The 12,759-nt window shown below is 27.9% G+C and overlaps 2 protein-coding genes across 2 annotated transcripts; both read right to left on the reverse strand.

Annotated features, from left to right (window-relative positions):
* Window positions 1-1,016: 1,016 nt before the first annotated feature.
* LOC107006059 (FCS-Like Zinc finger 6-like) lies at window positions 1,017-2,441 on the reverse strand. Its single transcript, XM_015204706.2, has 2 exons — window positions 1,882-2,441; window positions 1,017-1,397 (listed from the first exon to the last, which is right to left on the reverse strand). The coding sequence occupies exons 1-2, from the start codon at window positions 2,124-2,126 to the stop codon at window positions 1,226-1,228; spliced, it is 417 nt and encodes a 138-aa protein (XP_015060192.1). The 5' UTR covers window positions 2,127-2,441; the 3' UTR covers window positions 1,017-1,225.
* A 2,104-nt stretch (window positions 2,442-4,545) lies between these two features.
* LOC107006017 (probable glucan 1,3-beta-glucosidase A) lies at window positions 4,546-11,137 on the reverse strand. Its single transcript, XM_015204653.2, has 8 exons — window positions 10,899-11,137; window positions 10,684-10,803; window positions 9,806-9,994; window positions 8,985-9,143; window positions 7,434-7,603; window positions 6,960-7,115; window positions 5,858-6,210; window positions 4,546-4,867 (listed from the first exon to the last, which is right to left on the reverse strand). The coding sequence occupies exons 1-8, from the start codon at window positions 11,118-11,120 to the stop codon at window positions 4,686-4,688; spliced, it is 1,551 nt and encodes a 516-aa protein (XP_015060139.1). The 5' UTR covers window positions 11,121-11,137; the 3' UTR covers window positions 4,546-4,685.
* Between the last annotated feature and the right edge of the window lie 1,622 nt (window positions 11,138-12,759).

Raw genomic sequence — 12,759 nt, forward strand, 5'->3', positions numbered from 1 at the left:
AGCAGGCCTATCTGCTACACAACATCATTAATGACAATAAGTGCAGTCACAAGAGAGAGATAGAAAATAATTAGACTTCAATTTATATACAAACGTTATAATAAAAAATGTTCATGTTATCAGGTCATCGATCTTTGTATATTTATAGTAAGATTCCTTTTTATAATTAAAAAAATATCATATTTTAAAATTATAAATTCATATTATAGTAGGCTATTTCCCATTAAATCTCATCCACTTCTGTGAGCAATATAGTATTAATTAGTTGCCATGCAAATATGGACCCCTTCAATTAGGAAAAGCCGACTAGGCTAAAGATCTAATTTTGAAATTACAATTTAAAAATATAAAATTAGCTATGAAATTTATCAATAATTTTTATTTATATAATTTATTGCTAATAAATAACTTGTGGCTAATTATTTTTTTTAGAACCTATTATTAAATGAAATTAACATGAAATTTTTGTTGTTTGATTATAAATTTTGTTACAAATTCTTTATTTTTTCTCAATATTATTATTATAGTGAATTTCAATTCGAAATGTAATTTTCGGTCATATATATTTTAGAAGATAATTATTCATCACTTGAGTTAAACCTTTAAATTTGAATCAAACATAAAATCTTTTTTTTTTAGTATCGTATATCATATATGTGCCTAAGGTCCTATTATTGATATTGGTATTGGGATTTATAGCAAAAAGATGCATTGACTAATAATATATTCATCGTATTTTTTTGATTCGTCCTTTAGCAAGTCTTCTTTTGGCAATTTATCCTCGATTTGAAATTAATTTTTTCATTTAGAGGAATAGTTATATTCCTTGTTAATTAGTCATTGATTTTTAACATAAAAAAAAGTAGAAAAAATTGAGACACAAGATTCTTTAAGGTCATATTTTTGGTAGAGTCACACCCCTTAAACTTCTACCAAATAAATGGTTATTTTTTCCAAATAGAAATTGCACAAAAATTAAAACTGGGTCAATCCTCCGTTAAAATGAAAAACTTACAAAAATTAAAACTGGGTCAATCCTCCGTTAAAATGAAAAACTTACAAAAATTGACCACGCACCAAAATCATGAAATTTGATAGAAAAATATTTACATATTTATATATCATCTTAGTCCCACATGCATTTATATACATATATATAGATTTTATATTTGTATTCTTTTTTCCCTTCTAATTGATCTCAACAACGATACAATCCACGTGGTGATTATGGCCTAGCCTGTGGCAGCGGAACGGTGGACCCCGTTCCGCTTGCCCCAGAAGGGACAGAATTTGTAGATTTTTTCCTAGTTGTAGCACTTGAAGTACACTTTTCTTTTCTTGCATCTTGATTCATTTGCTTTTCTCTACAGTCTAGGCTGCAAAAAGCACTATCTCCTCTAAAATAAGAAAAAGAAAAATACAAATATAAGCTTATTATATATTCAATTATAAAAAAAATATTTGTGTAAAGAGTTCAATATACATAATAAATTCTTTTCACACTGCGAGATCATTTTAATAATAATCAACTATAGAAAAACTTTATAATGATATTTTTATACGATTAGATCACTTTGAATATAACAACTCGATGACCACTAATAGAAAAACTTTAATATGTGACAATAGTTGTATGTAACTTTTCTTTTATTGTAAAAATAAATTCAAATACTTGCACTTATGGGTCCACTTTTTTTGTGACATAACAAAAAACTCCAAAAACAATTAATATTAGTTATGTGAATCATATAATGAACATTTTCTCAACTTAGATAAGTAAGATTTAGTAATCTAAATATTAAATATGATTTTGTATATACTATCAGGTCATTCAAAAATATTTATAGATCGTTTAATCGTTATGTAAATAAGATAAATTACCTGTACATATAGATATCATGGCCGGAGATTAAGTGGCGTTCGCAGAGGGAGCAAGCTCTAAGAAAATGAGAAGATTCAATAAAATCAGCTGATTTTCTACGAGTTAATAACACGGTTTGATCTTGACCGTTAGATCGTGGAGTATGATGATCAAGTTGATAATTAAGGGTAGGATCTAAGGTGAATTCTGTCATACTTGTTGTTCTCTTGATAATTGGTGGCCTTGCCCTCTTTCCTATCATCATTTTTTTAATAAAAAAATAAATAAAAATATTTGATAGGGTAATTTGTTTTTCTTATTTTGGTAGAGGTTGGACAGGGTTGAAAAGATCGAGCAACGTAAGGAGAATTCGAAACTTAAGATGATAGAAAGTACATAATCAATTCGTGTAACGATTGCTATAATTGCTTTAGCAGAAATTACTATCGATATCGAAGAAGGGTGGAGGGTGGTGGGTGGAGGGTGGTGGTAGAGAGGAGGAGAAGGAAAGAGGTGGAGGAGGAGGGAGGAGTGAGAGTGTGAGGAAATATTGTGGAAGATGATAAACTAAGAGCTAGAAAGCAAGGAAATAATTTGGACCACTCAATATAAATATATATATATACATATATATATTAGTTGATTATACATATTTTAGTAGTCACTTTCATTTTATGTGACATTATCTTTGATTGAATTAATCTAAATAATGAATAATATATAATACGTGTATAACTGTGTATAATCTATATATTTTAGTTAAATAAAGTAAATAATAAATCTGTTCAACTATGAAACAATTTTTTTTAAAAAAAATTATAATCTTAAACGTACAATGACATTTACACTTTGTTTGGATCATTGTTATCCATTGTTTCATAATGTATTGTATTGTATTGTACTCTATTGTACTGTATTGTATGGTATATACAATGTTTGGCTAGACTGTATTGTTTGTTGTTGTTTAATAATATTTTAATTGTTTGGTTTAATCGCATCATACTGTATTGTAATTTATAAATTTACTAAAATATCCTAACCATTATGTGGTAGGAGGTTGGGAAAAGGGTCTGATATACCCCTCAACTTTGTCATTTAGAGCTGATATACCCCTTGTTATGAAAGTGGCTCATATATACCCCTACTCGTAAACAAATGGCTCACATATACCCTTTTTTCCTCTAACGGAAATGAAAAAAAATTAATTTTAATCTAAATTTTTATTATTTTTTTCCAAAAAATATAATCCCATATGAGTAAATTTAATCCTCGTCAAACATATTTTTTTTGACTTTTTTTGTTTCAATGACTAATTTATAATTATTATTTTGATAATCAAATTTATTTATGTTTCACTAAGATTTTGTAAAACTTATTGTAGATGACCAAATTTTTTCTTCGAATACGAAATTAAATTACAATACACACACAAAAAATAGTTTAATTTTTTTTCTTTAAACTAAGGAATGAAAGAAAAAAATAAAATAAGAATAAGAACTCAAATAATTATAATAAAAGAAGTCTAAAAATAATTTGCATGAAAAAAATTAAAATATACCTTGAACTTTGACAGAAGAATCATATATACCCCTAAATATTTTTTTTAATAAATTAGAAGTAATAAATATAAATTTAAAACTAATTTTTTAACTTCCGTTAAATGAAGGGTATATGTGAGCCATTTTGTAACGGCAGGGGTATATGTGAGCCGTTTGTATAACGGTAAGGGCATATATGAGCCACTTTTATAACGCAGGGTATATCAGCTCCAAATGACAAAGTTGAGGGATATATTAAGTTAAAGGGTAAAATAATATTTTAAAATATTATGTAATTATACAACGAAATTTAACAATACAATACAATACATTTTAAGTAACAATGAAAACAAATACTGTAGATATAATAACAATACAATACAATACAATGGATAACAATGATCCAGACATAGTGTTAGAAGCTATAAAAAATACGCATAGGTAAAACTGATAAAATAAAATTTTACAATAATTAATATCTTTTCAAATATAAAATATGTGATTCTTTTTGTAACCAGAAAAAAAGTTTTATTTTCTTAACATGATTACATCAAATCATGCGTAAACAATTATAAGAACATTTTTTATCCTTTTCTATATATAATAAAAAAAGTGACCAATATAAGTACTCCACTAATTTCTATTGGATTGTCAGTAAATCATGTTACTTGTTCATAATATCCTTGAAATTCAAATTATTCAACTGCTAAGTAAATAAATTTAATTTAACAAAAGTAAACAAATGTTTAATTTAAAGTATATTAGATATTACACATAGATCTGATGTCTGAAGTGAAGTAAATAACTAAATTTTATTGGTTCAGTAGATCTCATCATATGTCACTTGGGAGTTAATGATTTCTCTTCAGGCCCCACACCTCTCACTTCATGTCTCCTTTTCGATGTTTGATATCTATATTATATAAAATATGAACGATCTGAATTATCATATTATGGAGCTTATTTTTTAGTGTAGAATATTCAATATTTTTTTCTTCTTATTCTTGACCCTAGAAGTTCCAAATGATATGGTATAGAGATATTATCTGTATTTTGCCATACTTGATTCTCGAAATTAAAATTATGTCATACATATTGAGACAGAGAAAATAACAAGTATGATATGGAAATTAAGATAAATGGTACTCATTTATAATGATGCATCTTTGTTATTGAATAGATCTCCACAATATTTTTGTAGCAAAAGTTTGATCACTTGAGGTGTTTCCTCAAAATTTATGATATAATAATAAGAATAATAATAATATTATTTATCAAAATATAGATTAAAGTTTGATATAACCATTTTTAATCATCCACTCCATACTCCAATGGTTGTTGACATTTTTCAATGTCCAATAAGCCCAACCAAATGTTGCACGTCCAAACACTTCTAATTGAGCCTTAGCATACTTTTGGTAATCCTCTTTTGTTGCATCTCTAACTTGCCATTCAGCAACCCATTCCCCTGAAAAATATATTAATCTTCATGATTTAAAACATGCAATCTTGTGATATATATAATAAAATGGACGGATCGATAACCTATCCAAACGTTATGTGAGGTTCCAACCCTTTGATACAACTACATACCAACTAAATCGTATCAAGATAAGTACATAGTTGCAAAGTTTGATACTTGAGCTGAAATTGATTGAGTCAGCTAAACAATAGACCATCACCAATCCGTTTAACTTTTACCAAGTTTTGTTTTGTTATAAATTTATCTAATATTTTTTTTTTATCATTATGATTTTGTATAACTTATAAAACATGAAAACAAAAGTTTTTAAAAAAATATTTTAACAATTTACTTATACATGGATCAATTTAAACTACATGTCATACTAACTTTTAATTGAGTTGATATTGCCACCCTATACTTAATGAAAAGATTGCTGCAACTTTAGATTACACTAAGAAAACTAAGCTCCAAATTTATTCTATTTGACATAGCTAGGTAGGCACTATATATATTAGTATCATGTAATCAACATGGGATGGGTTGTGGTGGAAATAGTTAGGATTCTACGTGTCTTTTAAGTTCTACCCTTAATTAAAGATTGCAGATTCAAGTCCTCAATATAGAAAAAATTTAATTGAGAGCGCTACCTCCATAAATGAGCTCTTAAATGCGCGAATTCAAAATTAGTCAGACTCTAATGCAAGTATCACTCACCAGGTGAGAAATAGTATAGAATCCCTCCAGTCTTTCAAGTTCTACCCTTAATTAAAAATTTCAAATTCAAGTTTCTATTGGGAGCGCTACCACCACCAAGTGAGCTCGTGAATTCGAATTTAGTCATATTTTAATATGAATATCACAGACTAAGTGAGACACCAAAAGAGGGCAAGGGCCAACAAAATGAAAGTTTAAATAGGCAACCAACTGATGTACTAGAATTCTGCGAAGAATGTACTAGAACATAACAATGAAATGATGTAAAAGAAAACATACCAACAAAAGTGAGCGGACCATTAGATTGAGTGACAGTATTGAGTTGATCCGTGCGATTAGTATTGACATAATCAAGATTTTGTTGGACAGACATGTTGTCAAATATGTTAGAGAACAGGTTGTAATAATGAACATCAATAACAGATCCCTTTAAGCCACTTGCAAATGTCAAAAGTTCTGTTGCATCTGGTGATCCTAATCTGTTGGACATTACTACATATGCTGTAGAAGAATGTTTTCTCACAGCATTGTATCCATCTTGGTACAATTTTTTGACCATGTCTAATGTAACTTCAGGTGCTAATGGCTCATTGATTAACTCCACTGCATATAGGCTTGGATTCTTGGCATACCTAATGTAAAAAAAAATTAAGAAAAAGATTAGTCATTTTAATGAAGTTTAACTTGATTATATACACTTAATATTGTTGAGGAAAGAGTTTGAATTTGACGCAAATTATTAATTTCATTTTTTGAACTATTGATAGTCTTAAAAAACATTATGTCCGTACTTGACTAATTACTAAACTTAGATATACCTCTGATTTGTCACATGACATAGCAAGGGTTGAAAACACTCCTAAATTTAACGAGAATTTAATGGTGTATTATTTCACTCGTATTGCAAGATCGAGGGTGTATATAAGTTCAATTAGTCAAGTAAAGATTGTTTTAATTTAGTCGTTAGTTCTGGGATGAAACTATAATAAAACCATGTCGAGTTTAGGAGTGTTTTTAATACTACTCTCTCGTTCTTTAACAGTAACAAGTGTATATAATTAGGTTTATACATCAAATTATCAGAGATGGATTCAGAATTTGAAGTTTATGAGTCATTTCTATTACAGTTTCAATTCTTTATCTTAGTTTTTCTTTTTAGTATGTTTATCTGTCTTTTTTTTTGGCAACTGTTTAATTTCAACTTTCTACGTGATATGTGTAAGACCATATATGTTTAGTTTAATGCCAGAAGATTCAAAAATCATCTTTATTTTTTAAAACTCTATGTCAAATCAAAATTAGACAAATAAATTGAAATAAAGAGAGCATACGATAAAATTTGAGTGTTTTACAGTCAAATATTTATAGATATTTTTTTTACCTGGCTGTTAAGAAGTCAATTACTTCAACTGTTTGTTGAATGGTGTCATCAGTTTTTCCCCATTCTATAGTACCATCTCTGTTGGAACTGTGCTCCCAAGGATTTTGGGAACCAGGTGCAGCATGTAGATCTATTATAACTTTAAGTCCATATTTCCTACAAAAATTTCAATTTATTATATGTATATAACTTTTAAATACTGACGATATAACTCATACAACTAGTATAAATTTAACATGTTATATTCTGTTATCTACCTTATATACATATTCGAAGTTTGGTCTTGGCAAGCCAAACGTATCATAATGTTGAAAACTTTATTTACCAAATTTCAAACATAAATTTTACAACTTCAATCGCGTATGTCTGAAGTTGGTTTTAAAGTGACCAAGTTTGAAAATTTTATAGATTGTGGCTATAACTTAAATAGTGATCTTAAAATAGGCTATAAAGTAAATAGTTGATATGTAATACCTGGCCCATAAAAAGGCATTGTCTAATGCATGTAATGAGCCTCCAACATAGGGTTTTGGAGGTGTTGGGTCACTTGCAATCCACCATCCAATTGGAATTCTCACTGCATTTAGTCCATTACTTGCTATGAACTTGAAGTCTTCTTCTACTATATATGTTCTCCAATGTTCCTATAACATGTTTTTTCATATTTAAATACAATTTTATAATGTTGTTATTAGTTTATCTGAATATCTTTTGACTGCTATAGCGAATTGAAGTGTCGTTGTAATACATACTAATATGAGGATATAACATAATGTAAACGAATAGGAGGGTTGGAGTAATAGTATATTTATAAGGGCAACTTTCACATATAGCAAATAAATAATTCATATTTGTATGCTATAGCAAAGTTTGCATAATTGGCTCCATAGCAAACATAGAAACTGTATAATTCGCTATACATATACAGTTGAAGCGAATTGTATAAAACGAAGTGTATAAAACGAGAAAGATAAAGATACTTGGGCAGAAAATTGTATAAACGAAGTGTATAAAACGAATTGTATGATTTTAAGTGTAAAGAACGATTATATACAATTTGAATTTGTATGAAATGAGAAAGAGAAAGATAAAAGAGACTTGGACAGGGAATATACAATTGAATCGAATTGTATAAAACGAGAAAGAGAGAAATTAGATACTATTTGAATTTGTATAAAACGAGAAAGAGAGAAAGACAAAATAAACTGGGCAGGGGAGTATTTTTATTGTATAATTATAAGTGTATAGGACAAAAATATATGTACTTGCATGTGTATATACAATTTTCTCACGCTTTATACAACCAGCAATTTATATATTTCGCTTCTGTTTGTATAAGTGAGAAAGCGAGGGTTGCGAGCGAGATTTGAAAGAGGGGAGAAAGAAGAACAAAAATATATGTATTTATACAATTTTCTCTGCTTTATACAAATAGAAACAATTTCCATATACTTGTGTTTGATAAAAAGTGAGGAAGCGAGCGAGAGATTGGAGCGAGAATGAGAGAGTGGCGAGCGAGATTTTTGAGAGAGAGCCGACTGGCGAATTTTGGCAAACGTTTGCTATGGAACACAATTAAATCAAACCCTAGCTACTCCATTTATCTTAGGTTATTAATTTGCTATTATATACAATTATCCCTATTTATAATCTATATATGTGTAACCTATAGATGGGCCGAAGGAAAGAGGAAGACCAAACAAAGTCGAGATCAAAGCAAAGAAATAGATGTCAAAAAAGATTTGTTTTAGCTTCTAGTTCGAGTAACTTAATGTAGGTTGGCGGAAATACTTTTGACAACTAGCTTCGCAAATGGAATATCTAATCTAGATAGAACGATCCATGGGTGGAAGCAATGATTAAGTAGGATCGATTGTGTACATTGTATCCCTTGGGTGCGACCTTCCTTAGCTTTTGTGCATCAGACTATCCTTTATAACATAATATGAATAAATTCATTTATTATTGAAAATTTTAATATATAAATGTGTCATTCGAATTTATTAAAAAGGAAGGTGTACATACTCTCATAACTTGTGGTGCCATGATTGGACCATAGCCATTAGTTATTTGAAATTCTCCTTCAAGTCTTCCACTAGTTTTGATGATGAAAACAGAAGGATCATCATCACCCCACCCCCCATTACCTTCATTATCAGCTGTCACTAGTTCTTCTGTTTTTACCTGCAAAAATTAATTAAATTTAATATAACATACTTTAAAATTATTATTATTTCGATTACGTTACCTTTCAAAATCTATCCATACATTTTTTTAAACTAATCAAGCAGACGTTGAATACAAATATTTAAGACTCTACCCCCTATTCAAATAGTAATTTTTACACTTTAACATCTAATCTCCTCATTTGAAAATGTGGATAAAATAAGTATTCTCCACTTTAAAAGGAAAAAGTTGTGCATAAATTTGTCCTTTGGAATAAAGTTATATTCCTTAAGGAGATATTTTTATTGCCAATATGCTCACTTTATATTATAATAAAAAGAGAGAAAAGGAGGATGGACATGTAACCATACTCTTATTATCAAACGCTTATCATTATCATGTCAAAAATTATAATTCGCAGCAAAAATATTATTTTATTTTTAAACTAAATCCATCAAACATGTGTCATGTTTGATCATAATTCTGACTCGGCCCATTCAATCCCTTGTGGACCTTGCCATATACAAAATTTTTGCATTACTCAATGCATATAACTCAAACAATACTAATTGTTCTATTACTCAAATCTCAATATCAACTAAATCGCTCAATACGATAAGTTATATTGATTTGACGTAAACGTCTCGAACTAATAATCATAGTATTTCAAGAAAACTGACCTGTAAGAAGAAACCATTTGTTGATTTAATCCTTACACGATTTGGATCATCAGAATTTCTTACAATCTCAAAAGTCTCTGAATTTCCAGCTTTGTTTTCAACTGCTACAACATTTCCACTTCCATCAATTCCCACAAATTCTTTATTAAACACCCTAAAATTAAATGTGGTGCTATTTATCCTCCAAATCTGCATAGAAAAGTGTGCCCATATTAATCAGCTAATAATCATAAAATTAATTTTTCATGAAATCTATCTCTAAATCCAAAGGTATGATCACTGTATCAAAAATAATTTTTAGTTGCATTTAATTAACGGTACTAGCTTAATTATCGTTAAATATGTATTTTTAGCGTTAATTAATATTTTTTGGATATGTCTATAAAGTCTTTAGCAACATTGAATCTAATGACAATTAACTATTTCTGTAAAAACTTTATCACTGTATCTATTTATTGCCGTTAAAAATTGTTTTTATTATACTGGGTGAAGTTAAGATTTTGAGTTTAGAATTCTAAAAAAAGTAGTATAGAATAAATTACTTATATATGTGCAAGTGAATTTTCAAATACAAATATAAAAATTTTAAACCAAAATTATTTAATTCTGTCAAACTCGTAAGTGCGCACTATCGTAACTCCACTGCCAAAACTATAGCCTAGTGATTTGAAAAAAATGGGTGAAAACATAGTACACCAACATTTAAATCTAGGCACAGACAAAAAATGCTAAATTATATATTTCTATTTATCTTTAACTCTTTGACGTACATATCGAGTTATCTGACATCTATATTGATAGGGAATAACATAAATACTCGATAAAATAATTAAGATATACATAAATTAAATCGAAACATTAAACTAAAGAGTACTTACTTTGAATGTTTCCCATCCAGATGCATCTGTTCTATTAGCAACAATAATATTTCCTCCTCCTAATTCAGCACATAAATACTTCCCTACTGTTACTGATTTGAATTGCAATTGAGTCCCATCCTACAAATTAACGTCGTATTTTTTACTGTCAGTATACAAAAATCAAACTTTTAAGTACGATTACATAATTCAGGTAATCAGTCAACAGAACGTACCAGAAAATCTTTATTAGGGATGCCATCAAAAAGAGAAGGTTTAATCCATCCTTCAGTAAGAAGCCAGCCACCAAGATTAACAGCTTTAACTCTAAAATTAGGATTTAAATTTCTTCCATATGAAAAATTAAATATGCAAAAAGAAGAAATTATGAACAAGTAGTAGATAAAAAGTAATTTCTTTGCACATGATGAATAAGTTGTCATATTTATGAGTTGCATTGATTCTCTACTTGATTATGCCCGTTATATAGAACCAAAAAAGATGTTTGACTAAACAATAATAAACTCAAAATAAAATAATGTGATAGAATAAATGAGAGATATTATGCTTTTTATTATTCTGATGTTGATCTGTTTTTTCGTAAGACCTCCCCCTATATATTTTGGATTATATTAATGATGATTTGCTTATGTAATCTTTTGATCTTTTAAAATGAGGGTATATTTTAATCTGAAGGAATATATTTTGGATGAAAAATATTTTTTATTATTGAAAATTGCCATATTTTTTGAGTTGCATTGATTCTCAATTTGATAGTTGCCCATGATATAGAAACAAAATGTTTGACCAAATAATTTAAACAAAAATAAAAATTGACAAAATAGACATACTTTTTTATGATTATGGATCAATGACGAGCTGTTATTCTTTTGACTCTTTTTTAAATTAGTGGTGTGTTCGAAAGAAAATGTGGTTTTGTGGAAATTATATTTTAGATAAATAATAAGAATTTTTTTTTAAAAAATTTGTGTTCAAATGTAAGTAGAGAATATTTTTCTAAAATTAAAGAATTTATATATAATTATATAAATATTATTATGGTTTTGTGGAAATTATATTTTAGATAAAAATAATAAGAATTTTAAATTATTTTTTTGTGTTCGAATGTAAGTAGAGAATATTTTTCTAAAATTAAAATATTTATATGTAATCTATATAAATATTACGAGAGATTAGAATAGAGTTATATATGACACAATTTTGAAAATTATACTCAATGACTCTAAAAATAAATGGTCTTTTAACGTTTTTACCACAATTTGCGTCGTGGCACAACTTTAAACGTCAAAATTTTTGTTGAACTTTAAATTTTATCCATAGGATAAAACAGAATAAAAACACAAGGGAAAAGGGTCTGATATACCCCTCAACTTTGTCATTTGGAGCTGATATACCCCTCCTTATAAAAGTGGCTCATATATGCCCTTACCGTTATACAAACGGCTCACATATACCCCTGCCGTTACAAAATGGCTCACATATACCCTTCATTTAACGGAAGTTAAAAAATTAGTTTTAAATTTATATTTTTTACTTCTAATTTTTTTAAAAAAATTATTTAGGGGTATATATGATTCTTCTATCAAAGTTCAAAGTAATTTTAATTTTTTTCATACATAAATTATTTTTTGACTTCTTTTATTATGATTATTTGAATTTCTTATTTTTATTTTGTTTTTTTCTTTCATTCCTTAGTTTAAAGAAAAAAAATTAAATTATTTTTTTTGTGTGTATTGTAATTTAATTTCGTATTCGAAGAAAAAATTTGGTCATCTACAATAAGTTTTACAAGAATATTAGTGAAACATAAATAAATTTGATTATCAAAATAATAATTATAAATTAGTCCTTGAAACAAAAAAAAGTAAAAAAAAAATATATGACGAGGATTAAATTTACTCATTGGGATTATATTTTTTAGAAAAAAATAATAAAAATTTAGATTAAAATTATTATTTTTTTCATTTCCGTTAGAGGAAAAGGGTATATGTGAGCCATTTGTTTACAAGTAAGGGTATATATGAGCCAATTTCATTTTACAAGGGGTATATCAGCTCTAAATGACAAAGTTGAGGG

The sequence above is a fragment of the Solanum pennellii genome, chromosome 12 (genome assembly GCF_001406875.1).
Source record: "Solanum pennellii chromosome 12, SPENNV200".
In the NCBI taxonomy this organism is placed as follows: Eukaryota; Viridiplantae; Streptophyta; class Magnoliopsida; order Solanales; family Solanaceae; genus Solanum; species Solanum pennellii.